General features: G+C 38.0%; 1 protein-coding gene across 2 annotated transcripts; it reads left to right on the top strand.

Annotated features, from left to right (window-relative positions):
• Window positions 1-454: 454 nt before the first annotated feature.
• gnb4a (guanine nucleotide binding protein (G protein), beta polypeptide 4a) lies at window positions 455-14,076 on the top strand. 2 transcript variants are annotated; one of them, XM_056264755.1, is made up of 10 exons: window positions 455-630; window positions 2,594-2,691; window positions 6,544-6,582; window positions 6,952-7,058; window positions 7,511-7,574; window positions 8,425-8,587; window positions 8,691-8,757; window positions 10,568-10,769; window positions 10,914-11,130; window positions 13,571-14,076. In XM_056264755.1, the coding sequence occupies exons 2-10, from the start codon at window positions 2,635-2,637 to the stop codon at window positions 13,675-13,677; spliced, it is 1,023 nt and encodes a 340-aa protein (XP_056120730.1). In that variant the 5' UTR covers window positions 455-630; window positions 2,594-2,634; the 3' UTR covers window positions 13,678-14,076. The 2 variants fall into 2 exon arrangements, with proteins under 2 accessions (XP_056120730.1, XP_056120731.1); XM_056264756.1 differs by lacking the exons at window positions 455-630; window positions 2,594-2,691 and adding an exon at window positions 3,359-3,383.
• The last annotated feature ends 2,221 nt before the right edge of the window (window positions 14,077-16,297 follow it).

Below are 16,297 nucleotides of genomic sequence, written 5' to 3' on the forward strand. Positions count from 1 at the left end.
AAAACTTTGCTAATAGTAACTAATATCATAGACATTAATTGTTCATATTTATGGAAAGTAGCTAATTGTAAACACATTTATTTATTTATTATAATATGTGCCTTTTAAAATGGCAGAGCACGCTATTCTCATGGATATTTTACGAGTCTAATTAATGCATGCGAATTATTACAAATCTGTGACTGCATCCAAATATATCAAACTACTTCAGTCATTTTTATAATTGAGGAAGCTGATAGCCAGAACCATTTCAAGCGCGGGTGACTTGATTAGGTAGGCGTAGACAAATGTCAAACTCTTTTGATAAAAATAAATTAGCTTCATAATAATATACTATATAAAGCAACTAGAGACACATTTTACTCATTTCTACGCAGGTACACTGAATATCTTCTGTTAAAAACTCTCAACTGTTTCTTCCCCCCACCCCCTCCATCCAATTGTTGCCATGCTCTCGATATCAGTATGGGTGTGGTAATCGTTGTGTGAATTGCCTTGAATCTAGTAAATTTGGCGCCCGATGCCTTGTTTTGGATATTAACGAAATGACCGCGTTAACATTTTGAAAAAGAAAACAAGTCTGCTAACCCTTACACGCGGCAGGAGGATTTTGTAGTGTTTTTACATCAGGTAATGTGTCAGTGTTTGTGTGGTGGTCTGGAGTAACTGACATGATACAGCCACCGCTCGCTAGCCACCGTGCTAACCAAACTAACCAAATCATGATAACTCTCTGCTTAACTGTGCGGATGAAAAGTCCGCAGAGAAAGGGTCTTTTATACCTTTTGTCGCACAAATACTGGATTATATAGAGGTATCTGCCTCGTGCAACATGTGGTATTGAATTTGTTGTCAAAACAGTTGGCTAGCTTCGATTAATATGAAATGTATCTTACGTTAACTGTTGGGTAAACATCATTATTATACACTAACGTTACGTTTTATCGCATCAAACCCGGTGACCAATACAAATTTAACAGTTAAATGTTCGTTCCTGTGTGGATATATTTTATTTACAACTGCGTTTTTCGAGTTTATCGCGACAAGCTTTAACAAGCTTTGAGTGTCACAGGTTAACGTTAAATGGGAGATTAGCACATCTGGATTAAGGATTAAAAACCCCCGGATGTACATATTAAATTTAGGATTAAAATGGATTTCATATGCCCGAACTAGCTGGATTGACTTCCCCAACCTCTCTTGAGAAGATGCTCCATTATTTAAATCAACCTGCGCTTGTTGTGTGTTATTAATATTTCATATTATAATGTTGTCAGTTAATGTAACGTTACAGTATTTTATGATGGAAAGCTTGTTGTTTAAAATGCATACTGGTCATTGCTTTTCCTGTAATTTGGCTGCTAGGGTTGGGACAAGTAGTCTTCCTGTTTTTAGCAACATTGCTTGCAATCATGCTACTGTGCTTCCCTAAAAAAAAAAAAAACTTATGTTGAAATGTAGAAATTTCACCGAGGTCAGGGTAGTCCTGAACAATCTCTAGGTGTGTTCCCATATGGTGTCAAACCATATTCAAAGTCATATTCAGTTAGCTACTCAGCATTTGCTGTTAGGCTGCAATAAGACTAAGCTGTAGATAACATTTTAATATTATAATTTCCAAACCTTAAAAGGCAAAGTGTCGAAAATAGAAGTTATGCTCAGCTCTAAAATAATCTGGCTAGAAAGAATTGAGTTTGGGTGTTAAATATTTATTCTAATAGTATTTTTTTTTAATCATTTGTAATATTCCTACTATTTGTTGTCAAAACAGTTGACTAACTTCAAATAATGTGGAATGTGCGTGAACGATCAGTGTTACACACTACGTTTTATCGCGTTAAACCTGGTGACCAATACAAATTTAACAGTTAAATTTTCATCCCTGTGTGGATTTTTAATTTACGTTTTTTTAACTTGCGTTTTTCGAGTTTATCGTGTCACAGGTTAAATGGGAGATTAGCACATCTGGATTAAGGATTATAAACGTCGCCCGGATGTATATATTAAATTTTGGATTAAAATGGATTTCATATGCCCGAACTAGCTGGATTGACTTTTTTCAAGATGAAAAAAATAATATTTTTTTTTTTATACATTTACATTTGTATCTTTACATTTACATGCCTTTGAATGAGTGTTGTTTTGTTTCCCTGGCTGTTAAGTATCACACTGTATATAACCTCTTAATGTTTAAAAGAATTTGATTAGCTGTCTTTTTTTGAGCTGATGTTAGCTATATCTTCTTTAGGGAAATGAACTAGTAGGCAGTGCCAAGCAGTGTTGCCCCTCATTAAACAAAGGAGCGCAGCGTGCCCAGCTCTTCAGTGCTATAGCAGGAGGGTTTGGCCCCTTCGCTGAATTATATGATACAGCCGCTAGTTCTATTCAGAATAGTGAAAACATTGGTGGACCACTTTCTGTGTTCACCACATATTTTATCTAAAGGCTCCATCTTACTGTCTTGTGTGATCTGACATGACCTTCTAATGAATATTGTTTGTGTAAGTGGCTTGCATTATTGATCCAGCATGAGTGCTCTGTTTTACTTCCTTGATTGACTACTTAATGTGACTTTGTGTTTGTGTGTGTTCAGTATTATCAACGCTGGGAAGGGAGTGAAACACCTGGAGGACCATGAGTGAGCTGGAGCAGTTGCGGCAAGAGGCCGAGCAGCTGCGCAATCAGATCAGAGTAAGATCCCGTAACTTTTCTGCTCAGCCAATCAGATCAGAGTAAGATCCCGTAACTTTTCTGCTCAGCAATCAGATCAGAGTAAGATCCCGTAACTTTTCTGCTCAGCCAATCAGATCAGAGTAAGATCCCGTAACTTTTCTGCTCAGCCAATCAGATCAGAGTAAGATCCCGTAACTTTTCTGCTCAGCAATCAGATCAGAGTAAGATCCCGTAACTTTTCTGCTCAGCCAATCAGATCAGAGTAAGATATCGTAACTTTTCTGCTCAGCCAATCAGATCAGAGTAAGATCCCGTAACTTTTCTGCTCAGCCAATCAGATCAGAGTAAGATCCCGTAACTTTTCTGCTCGCCAATCAGATCAGAGTAAGATCCCGTAACTTTTCTGCTCAGCCAATCAGATCAGAGTAAGATATCGTAACTTTTCTGCTCAGCCAATCAGATCAGAGTAAGATCCCGTAACTTTTCTGCTCAGCCAATCAGATCAGAGTAAGATCCCGTAACTTTTCTGCTCAGCAATCAGATCAGAGTAAGATCCCGTAACTTTTCTGCTCAGCAATCAGATCAGAGTAAGATCCCGTAACTTTTCTGCTTAGCCTATCAGATCAGAGTAAGATCCCGTAACTTTTCTGCTCAGCCAATCAGATCAGAGTAAGATCCCGTAACTTTTCTGCTCAGCCAATCAGATCAGAGTAAGATCCTGTAACTTTTCTGCTCAGCCAATCAGATCAAAGGATGGCTCCTGGGGTCATGTCGACATTAGGGATGGGCGATACCACTTATTTTGTTTTTCGATACCGATACTTTAAAAGGCCAGTATCGTCGAAAACGATGCCTCTACTGAACTTTAAATTATTACGTTTATTAAATTACTAGGAGTAAAATGGTTTATGATACCCACTTAACATGATATATATAAATATATTTGAAAGTCATTTTAACATTCAATACGCCTTAATTGCAATTTATTCGATTATATTTTTGTTTACATATATGGTTAAAATGTTTACTGTTGTGGTAACCATGAAAATCTACAAATACTATAGTTGAACTATGGCCACTGTAGTAAAACCCATAAAATGCAACCTTTTTAATCTGACAGTGTATGATTTATATTTACATTAGTTACAGGATAGAACATGATCAATATGAAACTTTTAACATTCAATTTAAATAAATGTAATTGCACAAACTATGTCGGCTTAAATTTTAATTTGATTATTGTGAAATACCTCAAAGATGTTTCTGTCCTCTGATAAGCATTGGTTTGGGCTGCGATATTTTTTTTATTTGAGTATCGGTACTTTTGATACTCACATCAGTATCGATACGCCCATCCCTAATCGACACTTCTTTACACAACAACATACATATTAGTGCTGCCACTAACAACTAATTTTGTAACGACTAATCTTTCGACTAATTTTTCGATTAGTCGACTAATCTAAACGACTAATTAAAAAAAAAATCAAGTGTTTATTTCGTTGTGTCCATTTTATTTTGAACTCAACTGAAGGGCCAAAACATAAAATGTCACCTGTTCAAAAACATTATGTATTAACAATCTAAACATTAAGTATCTGCATTTCCATTAGGCTATACCATTAGTCAGAGTCCTAATCTAATCCTCTAATAACAAACATGTATGTATTACTTAAATTAGCTCTTTGTTCTGCCTTAAAAAATGTACAGTAAGCTAATAATGTATTAATTTATGTACATTTCTGAAAAGCATAACTGATAACATCACTCTGAATAGTAAAGTAGATGCAATGCATTTTCTGTAAAGCTGCTTTGAAAACGATATTGTGAAAAGCGCTATACAAATAAATTGGAATTGAATTGAAAGAGTCTGGACTAGCCCACTACTCTTAGCTCTGCCTAATAATGAGTCGCGCTGAAAGCAGGCAGGCACGCAGTTATGTAGCTCGCGTTTACACTTGCGTGCATGGCGGGCCCGTGCCGCGGTTCGCGTGAATGTGAAAGCAACACGGACTCGGGTACCCGCTTGTTCAGGAACATAAGTAACCTGCCCATGCGTTTTAGCAGATTATGATGCATTTAGTTAAATAAAACACATGTAAGGGATGATAGTGTTGATGATTTACCTTGGATACGCGAGAGTTGAGCCTGCAGTGTATTCGAGCATTGCGCGTGCAATCAGGGCAACACATTTGGAAATCCACTGTCTCCTCAAAAGAGTCAGTTTGAAAGACACAATATATTGACCCGCGTTCTGTTTTCTATCATGCGCCGTGCACGTTTGCGATGGCATAAGATGGACGCAAACTCAACAGGGTTCGATCGAATTGAGTGTGAAACCAGACCAACGCTGTGGAGGGCGCCGGAAACAATCGCGCTCGGGCTCGGACCGCAGCAAACGAGCCCACTGTTGAAGCTCCGTCACCTGCCTCCGCAATTTTTCATATCAAAGCAGTGAAGGCGGGCGGGAACGTGAAGGAAATTGATAGCAGATAAACCAGCAGGGCGCGCACAGCGCACACACTGGTGTGTGGAGGTGAATTACAGTGAGCCGTTTGTGACGGGAGACCAAAAATAAATAGCGGTCAATAGTAAAACGACACATCGACTAAAAAAATTGCCGTCGACTAATTTGCATGGTCGATTACGTCGACTAAGTCGACTAATCGCGGCAGCACTAATACATATTAGTACATACACTGCCTTTCGAGAGTTTGGGGCAACCTTTTTTTTTCTTTTTTTTTTTTATTCAGCAAGGATCCATTAAATTGATTATAGTTGGCAACAACTTTTACATGGTTACAAAGAATTACATTTCAAATAAATGCTGTTCTCTTAAACTTTCTATTCATTAAAGAATCTTGAACAAAAATGTATCACAGTTTCCACAAAAATAAACTACATCTTAGATAATTCTACATATTAGAATAAAAGCATATTAGAATGATTTCTGAAGGATCATAAGACACTGAAGACTGGAGTAATGATGCTGAGAATTCAGCTTTGCTTCACAGGAATAAATTACATTTTCAAATATAATAAAATGGAAAACATTTTAAATTGTAATCATTTTTAACAGTATTATTGTTTTTACTGCGTTTTTGACCAAATAAAGGCAGCCTTGGTGAGCAGAAGAGACTTTTTTTCCCCAAAAACACACATTTTTTACCAACCGCAAACTTCAGAACGGTAAGGCGGGAGTGCTGATTAATTATTTTTAGATTAATGAGTTGATCTGCAATGGCCATTAATAATGGTGCCCGTACAGCTGATGTACTCAAGTGGAAGTTCTCCCTTGTGCCAGATTCAACTACCTTTAGAGAAACCATCTAAATCAAGGGTTCTCAACCTCTTTTGGGCTGTGAACCATTTTTTTTTTTTTTATATTCTAAAACTCTTACAGCTGTAGGATCTATAATACATAATTGCATAACTGCCAAAATACATTCTTAAGAATAACCACACATTTAAATATGGTACTGTTTAGTAGTAATTGTAGTTTTATTGACTGATTTCAAGCATGAGACATATTTTATTTATAGCTAGGTGTTGCCTACGTCTATAAAAAAATAGCTTAACCTCTTTAAAAATATACTATAAAAGATGATTAATATTAATGTCCTGTTTCCTCATTGTTGAAGGAAGTATTTTGTTAAATTATGTATACATCTGCGCCCCTCTCTTATATTGGTTGCCCTGCTTTGCACAGTATCAGCTTTGGTTACTGGGATTTTGGTTATTTTTCAAACGTGGAATACGAGCTTCGTGTGGACCCGAGTGCCAGCCAACAGATGTTCTTCTATATGCACTTCCTCAGCCCTGTTCAGTAGAAAGACTGCTCTCTCTGACATGCTGCTGTTCTCATTGCAGGATGCCAGGAAAGCATGCAGCGACTCCAGCCTGTCCCAGGTAAGCAGCTCTGCTGGGTCCCCCCTCCATCACGAGAGAGGCACTGGTGTAACCCAGCTCATCTATGGAGGTTCCCGCTCTCCTGTTCTCTGAGCCCAGCACAGACATGCAAAATAGCCACTGACGTACACGCTGAACACGCTCATAAGTGCACTGAAATATTAAACATCCTCTTACACGCCAAGCCCTCCATCAAAATTTAAACGTGCAACCCATGCCCGGGCAATTTTTGTGACTTATGATGTCATAATTTCTGCTTGTCTTCACTTCAGTCCGTGCTGTTAATTTTAGATGATCACTATAACTCTGAAATGTCGTCTGCTTGCTTTGTGGCATCACTGTAAATGAGGATTTCTTTTGTGCGTTTAGATTACAGCTGGTCTGGATTCAGTCGGAAGGATCCAGATGAGAACAAGGCGGACCCTCCGAGGCCATTTAGCCAAAATCTATGCCATGCACTGGGCCACTGATTCCAGGTCAGTTGACAGAGAGAGAGATTGAGGGGGCTGGAGGATGGGCCCTCTCAGAGGAACCCTGCAGCTCTGTCAGTGTACACTCAATGAATAATACAGCAGGCCTCTCTCAACCCAGGGGTGTTCTGGGATTATGTAGGCTGCCTTCTGCTCCTGTCTCCCTTTTCCTCCCTCTGTCGTTCACCTTTTCTCCATCCGCTCTAGTGCTTTAGGGAGGAGACGCAATTGTTAGTTGGTCGGAGTTTGTATCCATAGTTCCCTGCCATGTGTTTGTCATTTAAAGAATATTATCACTTAAGCATTTAAATTCCATGATGTGTATTAATGTTATAAGCTGCAATCATTTCCCACATGTTCACCTTGTTGAATTTTTAATCTGTGACATTTTGTATTATCAACTGCGGTTTACTCTTTAACCCTTTTTTTGTGTTTGTGTTTGTGTTTTTTACATTAAGGTTACTAGTTAGTGCCTCACAAGATGGCAAACTCATCATTTGGGACAGCTACACCACAAACAAGGTTTGTCCAGCCCAACTAGTGAATATAGATATAAAAAGCACAGTTGTTAAAGGATGTACGAATGAGATCTTCCTTTGTAATTGATCCTTTGTTTTTAAAGGATAATAAACTATGAAGTCAGTTTTAAAGTTCAAATCGGTTACCTTTTTTTTAACTAAAATGCAAATATCATTAACTATAAAAGCCATCAAAGTGGATGGGGTAGTCTGCACAAAAATCATATACTATTCAAGTCAAATATTGCGCTTTTCACAATGCACATTGTTTCATAGCAGCTTTATAGAAAATGCATTTCGCAGATTAGAGCTGGGTGATGATACGGTTTACATTTTGGGATGAAATAAAAAAAAAATCAGGCTGTTGAAATTTGCTAATATACTGTATAAATCGCTTTATACTGTTCTGTATGCATGAGCTGTGCGATTTAAACAAGTTGTTTTTTCAATGATATAAACAATCATGCAGCCCAGTTTTGCTATACAGTATATGTATCTTTACACGTGCATACTGTATGTACGCAGGTAAAATAGGATGTGCTATATATCCAACTTGGCCTCTTGCTGCTTGAAACCTGTAGGTGGAGTTGTGGAACATGCTACCCTTGTGCTGAATTCAAAATCATCGACTATCATTACTATTTTTACGATTTTATATATATATATATATATATATATATATATATATATATATATATATATATATATATATATATATATATATATAAACAGACTCGATGTTACACGGCAGAAATAACAAGAGTTGTTTGCTTGGTATGCTGTTCCAGATTCTGCATTGGTCTCATTCTGTATTACAAAAGGTAATAGCAACTTTTTTGTGTGTTTCTTTCCAGATGCATGCCATTCCATTAAGGTCATCATGGGTGATGACTTGCGCCTACGCTCCCTCAGGGAATTATGTTGCCTGCGGAGGCCTGGACAACATCTGCTCAATCTACAGCCTTAAAACCCGTGAGGGCAACGTCAGAGTCACCAGAGAACTGCCTGGACACACAGGTAAACCTTGTCAACAGCAAGATTCGCATCATTAATCGCTATATCCATCATGCAGTGGGATGAAGCTCGTGTTTTTTTTTGCACTTTTTTTCCCCCAAACCAGGTTATTTGTCATGTTGTCGCTTTTTGGACGATAGTCAGATTGTCACCAGTTCTGGAGATACTACATGGTGAGTCCATCACAGCTTTGAATGACCATTTTAATAGATTATTTACCCTCAACAACATTTTTAATTCTTTCATGAATGGATTGCATTTATCACACGATGCATCGCTGAGCTAGAGGCAATGAGAAATAATTGAAGAATTTCACAGATGGGCATTTCATGACATTGTGTGATAATTGTTTGAATGATGCCGATTTCTAAGTCAACTGAAACAAATTTATGTGGGCTAAGGGCTGGAACTGTTGTAAATTATCTTAGATTTAATGGGTTTCTCAACGTTTAGTAGTACTGTTAAAATAGTTCAGATATATGAATAGCTGTTGTGTGTACCGGTATGTAGCTATTGTATTATATATATATATATATATATATATATATATATATATATATATATATATATATATAGAGACTTGTGTGTGTATATATATGTATGTGTGTGTATATATACATACAGTACTGTGCAAAAGTTTTTTATATATATTTATATATATATATATTGCTGTAGTGTGTCAGTAGGGAATATTAGTTTACATTTCCAAACATTCATTTTTCCATTAATTGTAATAATCCTGTGAGATTTTTGTAAGGAGTCTGACATCAGCCGGTGCTTCACACAGAGATCTGATCTCACCATCATCGAGTCTGTCTGGGAATACTGTACATGAAGAAACGGAACAAACTGAGAAAGACTAAATCCAGAAGAACTGCAGCAACGTCTCCAAGATGCTTGAAGAAACCGACCTTTAAACAGAAACCGAAAATTTACAGGATATCTTTGCTGGGCATTTGGAAAGCTATTTGTCTATTTCTGAATGTAATCGCGTGCATCTCTGATGATTATACTGTGTGTGTTGAAAAAAACACAGATTAAACGCACTCGCAAGTCGCAACACACACCCCAAAGCGGAGACATTATAGCGTTGCCAGCGGCACTGAGCAGAGTTTTGCCGCTGTAGTGGAGACGCACTGTTAAAACAAAAAATTAGCTTTGAAAATTGGTCAAAAAACGTTGGATGGCAGACGGATGATGAGTTTTGTGATGCGGTTGCGGATGAAATAATAGCCCATCCGCGTATCTCTAACATGAATGTATAGCATAGCCTACATGGATACATTCACTCTATTTGTTTTCATAGCCTTCAATTTGCACATTGTTTGGAGGAAAACATTGTGCAGTATGTGGTGGTGGAACCTTTTTTTTTTTCTTTTCTTTTTTTTAAGTAATACAGAAAATAAAATGTTTTTTATATATATATATATATATATATATAAAAGAAATTGATTAATCAATTCTGAAAATAATCATTAGTTGTAGCCCTAATTGAATTACTTGGAGATTATTCCGATTTAAAAGGTCTTCTGAGCAGCAATACCATTTCATCTGTAGAGAATGTCATAAGCACGTTGCATCCAAAAGCAGACGTACTTCAAACCCCAGCATTTGCGACAGCACCATAAACTGCAGTACGAAGAGAGTTAAACTTTGCATTGCTGCTGCTGCAACCCCAGCCACGAAACCTTCACAGCACCTTCATCAGTCTTCTGCCCTGAAACAAAGGGCTTCATTTACCCCCCAAAAAACTGAGCATTTCGCCCTCTTCGTAGAAGTACCCAGATGTATAACATATATCGTCATTAAGCCTAAAAATATATGAAAGATTTGTCCAAAGTGCCCAGCCCTACCCTGTGCCATCCTGATTGTTGAGCTCTGATAAAAGAGTTGATACTGCTAAGATAAAGAGTTGAAAACCCTTTTCTCAAGGTCTGTTTGATCTTGTACTGAATGTGAACCAGCTGTCCTCCCTCTTTGCAGTGCTCTCTGGGACATTGAGACCGGTCAGCAGACCACCACGTTCACAGGGCACAGTGGAGACGTGATGAGCCTGTCCCTCAGCCCTGACTCGAAGACCTTTGTGTCTGGTGCCTGCGACGCGTCCTCCAAACTGTGGGACATCCGAGACGGGATGTGCAGACAGTCTTTCACCGGACACGTGTCTGATATAAATGCTGTCTGTGTGAGTGTCAAAAAGGAAAAGTCCTCAGCAGTGTCTGATGCTGGTTTACTTCTTATTGAGCCTCTGCAACGCTTTCATAATACTTGTTCAAAATTGTGCAAATGTTCACATCATCCCGTTTTAATAGTGCTCGTTTTTTTTCAGTTCTTTCCAAACGGCAATGCGTTCACCACGGGCTCGGACGACGCGACTTGTCGTTTGTTTGACCTTCGTGCGGACCAGGAACTCATGATGTACTCGCATGACAACATTATCTGCGGCATCACCTCCGTGGCCTTCTCCAAGAGTGGCCGTCTGCTGCTCGCTGGCTACGATGACTTCAACTGCAATGTGTGGGACACGCTTAAAGGAGAGCGTGCAGGTCAGTACTTCACACAACCCTTTGACCACACGGGGGGGGGGGGGGGGGGGGGGGGGGGGGAACTCATTGACAGTTGTTCCAGATCACAAAATCTGTGCGACCTGTTTGAGTTCTACTGACGCTATTCTGCTTTAAAGCACAGTAGAAAAAAAGTGGTCTAATCTCAGACAGTCCTGACTTTCGAAAACACGTCGACACAAACAAAAGCACCATTATGGCCATTTGTCATGGTTTTACTTTAGTAACAAACCTCGGTGTTTTCACAAATGTTGTGTTAAAGAATCTCTTATGAGAATGAGGCGTTCTACTGATATTAGAGGAGAAACTGTCTTTGTTTGCGCTCAGATATTTCAGGAGATGACTTAATACCTTGATGCGGAAGCAGAAAACTTGAGCTCGCACCATCTGTGCTCGGGCCCTAATAAACTAGATGCTTGCATTATGATGATCCTCATACGAGGGACCTTCCTAGAATATTTATCTGCTGCTAATGTATAAAACCTCAATTATAGAGACCAGCTTTCAAATGCAGCAGCCGCACACTCAAAACACTGTGCAAGATCAATTTATTGCAAGCTTTCGGTCTTGCGAACTTCTTCAGGCATATTGTCATTGTATTAAAATGCAAAGAAATTATGAAGATATTATCTAGAAAATATTTACTTTAGTTAACTGTGTACATTTTTTTTTTTTTCACCGCTTTTACTGTTACATACATATGCATGCAGTTTTCATGACACTTTTTGTTCTACAATGGTTACGTAACCGTGGTGAGGAAAGTTTGTTTGTTGCAAGAAAGGGATTATTTCCCACAAAGTGAGAAATATATGCAGATTTACTGTAAACGAACAAGCAAAAAATAAAAAGCAGCGGCTATTTGCACTGTGTAAATACAGGGTGGCCGCGGGTCCTTAAAGTCTTGAAATGTCTTAAATAAAGTTTTCCTAATAAAAGGCCTTAAAAAGTATTAAAATGTCGTAAATTCAGATGGGTCTTAAATATTTCTGGTCACATTACCGCTAAAATTTCTCAATGTCCGTCAAATAACTAGTGAATCGTAAGAATGATCTTGATTTTATTACATAAACAGAGATTGATAATGATAATGTTTTTCTGGTAGCGCTGTTGATACTCTGTGAGAGATTTTATAGTGAGAAATCAAAACAAATGAGCAGCACACATAAAAAAACTCACATGAGAAACATACTGAGGTAAAAATTCAAAATGTTGAGTTTTTATTTATTTATAACATGATATAGTTTAGTAACATAACATGACGGGAGCTATTTTGCTGAATATTCTCACGATTGCAAATGTGACATTGATTTTAGTTCAATAAACAAGTAGTTAATATTAAATTACTTCAATTACTTAGGTTAAGCATTAAATATTACATATACGTTTGTAATATAATGTGTATTTCCATCACAGGTTTGGTCTTAAATTTCATTCAAAGTGGCATTAAAAAGGTCTTAAAGTCTTAAATTTAAATAGTTTATATCTGTAGACACAAGTGACAATATCAATACATTCTATTTACACTATATAAAAGTAGTTGTTAGATTCTATGTATACTCATAAATATTAGTGGCCAATACTATTTACACCTCAGTATTGTAGATTAACAAGATGCAATATAACAGTGTAAATTATTATATTTATTAAAATTATTAAATGGATGCCGCCTTATTGGGACAATATACAACTATTATTTCCAAGAATGTTGGAATGAATTTCCTATTGGTTCGAATAGCAGCAGCAGTATTGTTTAATCGACTGTTCGAATTTGTAATAGTTTTTCATCAACATTATATAATTTCTCTAAACTCAAATGGTTTTTACTTGTGGAAGTTCAATAAACTTGCATTTTTAAGTTTTATTTTTTTGCATTTCAAGAGGTTGTAACAGTTACACCAAAACACAATGTGTACATACTCGTTGAAATCAAAGTTCACTGAAGAGAAAACTAATCACTCTGATGGAGACTTGAAATATAACTACTTTTACAACAAAGTGTAATCAAAAACTCTACATACAGCTAAAACATTTAAGTATGAATAACAAATATTTATGGCATAATCCCCCATGCTTTAAACATAGAGCACAAAGAATTGACCTTTCTTATGAGCCTGTTCGTTGGACCTTCATTGGTTTGCGTCCCATGCGTTTGGGGGTCTGTTGCTAAGCATCTAACCGTCTAACACCGCATTGTTTCACACTGTGCATGTTTGGCACTGCAATGCAGGGTTAATCACTCCTAAGCAGGGTTTCATAACCCTGGGTAAAAAGCAGTGGTAACCCCGCTTCGAAATTACAAGTGTGACACGTTCCTCAACCCAGGGTTAAATGCAGAGTTTAGAATGAAAGATAACCCAGGGTTAAGTCTGTGAAATGCTTCTGTTATTCATGCCTGCTGTTTTGTCGCTGTTGTGTTTTGAAGGCGTTCTGGCTGGGCATGACAACAGGGTCAGCTGTTTGGGGGTGACCAGTGACGGCATGGCTGTGGCCACCGGTTCTTGGGACAGCTTCCTCAGGATATGGAACTGACCTCACTGGACGGGACTTCGGGGAGCCACTCTTTCTGATCACAGAGTCACTGTAGTGCACCACTGCCACACAGGACCCCTCCCTCTCCTTCCCCTCCTTACAGATGACCTGGTTTTCTTCTCTCCGCACTATCCCACTATCCTACAGTCAGTCAAAGAGGTGAGGACCAGCAGTGAAGAGCCTCCGCTGGCTCTCTCTGTCTCTCGGGCTTCACATCTCGACTCGAGAGGTGCGGAACAGACTGTGTTGTATATATCCGCCATTCTTTATGCTTGTATGTATAACATATGCACTTCTGACAGTGTTTGGATGTTCTGGTGTGTGGATACTCGTGATGGGTGTCTTAGCTGTGCCTGTTTTCTTTTCCTGCGTAAAATATTTAGTTTTCTTTGTCCCCAATCACAGTGCTATTTGCCACACACCGAAGGATGATGCTGCCACAGTGTTGTAGGCCATCAGTCTTTGACCTTAAGTTTAGTTTGCTTTGGCTAGTATCGTCAGTGTTGGCCTGTTCTGTCATAAATGGATCAGGCTCAGGTTGGTAGAGTGTAGTTGTGTGAGAAACACTGATGTCACTGAGCTTGTGTTTGCCATCCTCTAAGCCTGACAGAAATGTTTGGCATGTTTCATGGTATTAGACTGTATTACTGACTGCACAGAAGGACTTACCATCAGCCTGTCTGTCCCTTCTGTCTTTACTATCACTAGATATACTCTGAGATGTGCTGCTTTCCATACTGATCCAGCTGGACATGTGTGATGCATTTATGGTTAAAGGGATAGTTACCCACAAGTGAAAATTGACGTCATTTACTCACCATCATGTTGTTCTGTCTATGACTTTGTTTCTTCTGTCGAAATTAGAACAACTCTGAAGAAGACTGTGCTGTTCTTTGTTTTCCAAGCGATCGCAGTAAATGGGGACTGATGCATTTATGCTTCAAAAACAGGATACAGACGACTTGTGCTCTACATTCTAAGTCTTCTGAAGACGTACAAGAGACTGAGTAAGAAACGAACTGAAATTTAATTTGGTAATCTACATTTAACCTCTGCATCCAGTTCAAGTGGGTTGAAAGTTGAACTCAAGAACTGAATCGGCACAAAGCAATTCATGACCGTTCCAGGAAGACCTAGTGCATTTGCGATTACCAGTGAATAACGGTTTGTCGGCTTGTGCAGCTTAAGAAGACATGGAGTTTGGTGCACAATTCCTTTGGGCCTCGTTCATGGTGCTTTTAAATGCGTGTAAGCACAAAAAAATATAATTATTTGGGTTTGACACGGTTTGAGGGTGAGTAAATGACGACGCATTTTTAGCTGAACTTTTTCTGGAAGGTTTGGTTTAGTCATTTGTTTGAATTCAAACACCAAGCATGGCCTTGATGCTTTGTGACACTTTGCCATTGGTTAGCAGGCTGGAAGTGCAACCTAATACCTAACAAGAGGCCTTGGTCACTGCCACTCTGACATTGTCTGCCTTCCTACACACACTATGAGCATCTGCCCTTCTTAGATGAGGAACTAGCTAGGACCGTATGCTTTTGCACTAGAAAATAGTCACGCAAAACAGCACACATTGGTGTTTCTGCATGTATTTGAATTAATGTGCTTAGATTCTATGACAAGAAAGCTGAAAAGCTGTCGTGGACCACGAGCTACACTGTGTGTTTTTCACAAATGTGAGAATTGAAGGTATAGAGCCCTCTACTGGTTTGTGTAAAACAAAGAAAAAACAAAACCTTACAGTCAGTAATCACCTTAATTTTGTGCCAATCAGTATGAATGAATCTACAGACTGGCTTAGTGAACATAAAAAAATGGTATATGTTTTTATTTTCCTTATGGATGTTTAGTTTTGGCCTTTGTCTTTTTTTTTTCTGATACATTAAAAATACAGGCAAAATTAATCCATTTACAATACCAGATTGCATTCAGTATTCTGAATAGATTTGTTTCTTTTTTCACCTTCGATTTATGACATTACTGTTCATCAGGTAAACTTTTTTAAAGCAATTATTTTGAGATTTCAGTTGAATCATCCAGTTAGTTATGATATGCAAGGATATCCAACAAATGTTGAAGTGATGTTCCTCAGTTTTTTTTTTTTTTTTGAGTGTTTACAACATTTAGACCGTTGAATTAAGGTCCATGAAGAACGTTGCATTGTACAATGAAGGCAAAAAGTGTATTAACCTAAAATGATTTATTAAAACCAACATAATTCATATGAAATCCAAGTCTCGTCAAAATATAGGCTTATAGCCATTTAGTCCTTTAATTGAATTGAAGAAATGTTCCAGTCTCAATACAAGTTAAGGAATACCAACAATGCTAGTCAAGTAATTTTGGCTCATGCCTTTTTTTCTGGGAAAAATAGGGCACTTGCAATGAAAATAAGGAAAATGAAAATAAGTTGTCTAAATCATCATTCCTGTGGTTGTTGTTGTTTTCTTTCTTTTTTTCTATAAAAGTCCTCTTCATTGAGGACTTTACATAATCATGACAGGAGTTGATATTGGTTAAATTTGGAAAGGCAGCTTAAAAACGCTGTTACCATGAGACTACATTTAAGTGTTGTTGTTATACTTTTGAAGTTGTATTTTAGTGTAGATATATC

The sequence above is a fragment of the Rhinichthys klamathensis genome, unplaced genomic scaffold, assembly GCF_029890125.1.
Source record: "Rhinichthys klamathensis goyatoka isolate OS25496 unplaced genomic scaffold, OSU_Roscu_1.1 h1tg000011l_1, whole genome shotgun sequence".
NCBI lineage: Eukaryota > Metazoa > Chordata > Actinopteri > Cypriniformes > Leuciscidae > Rhinichthys > Rhinichthys klamathensis.

What these genes read in the sequence shown, in the direction of transcription:
- gnb4a (XM_056264755.1), top strand. Translation starts at nt 2,635, where the DNA reads ATGAGTGAGCTGGAGCAGTTGCGGCAAGAGGCCGAGCAGCTGCGCAAT. An exon ending in ACAGCTACACCACAAACAAG is followed by an intron (nt 7,575 to 8,424) that starts GTTTGTCCAGCC and finishes GTTTCTTTCCAG; the next exon opens with ATGCATGCCATTCCATTAAG. An exon ending in GCTTAAAGGAGAGCGTGCAG is followed by an intron (nt 11,131 to 13,570) that starts GTCAGTACTTCA and finishes TGTGTTTTGAAG; the next exon opens with GCGTTCTGGCTGGGCATGAC.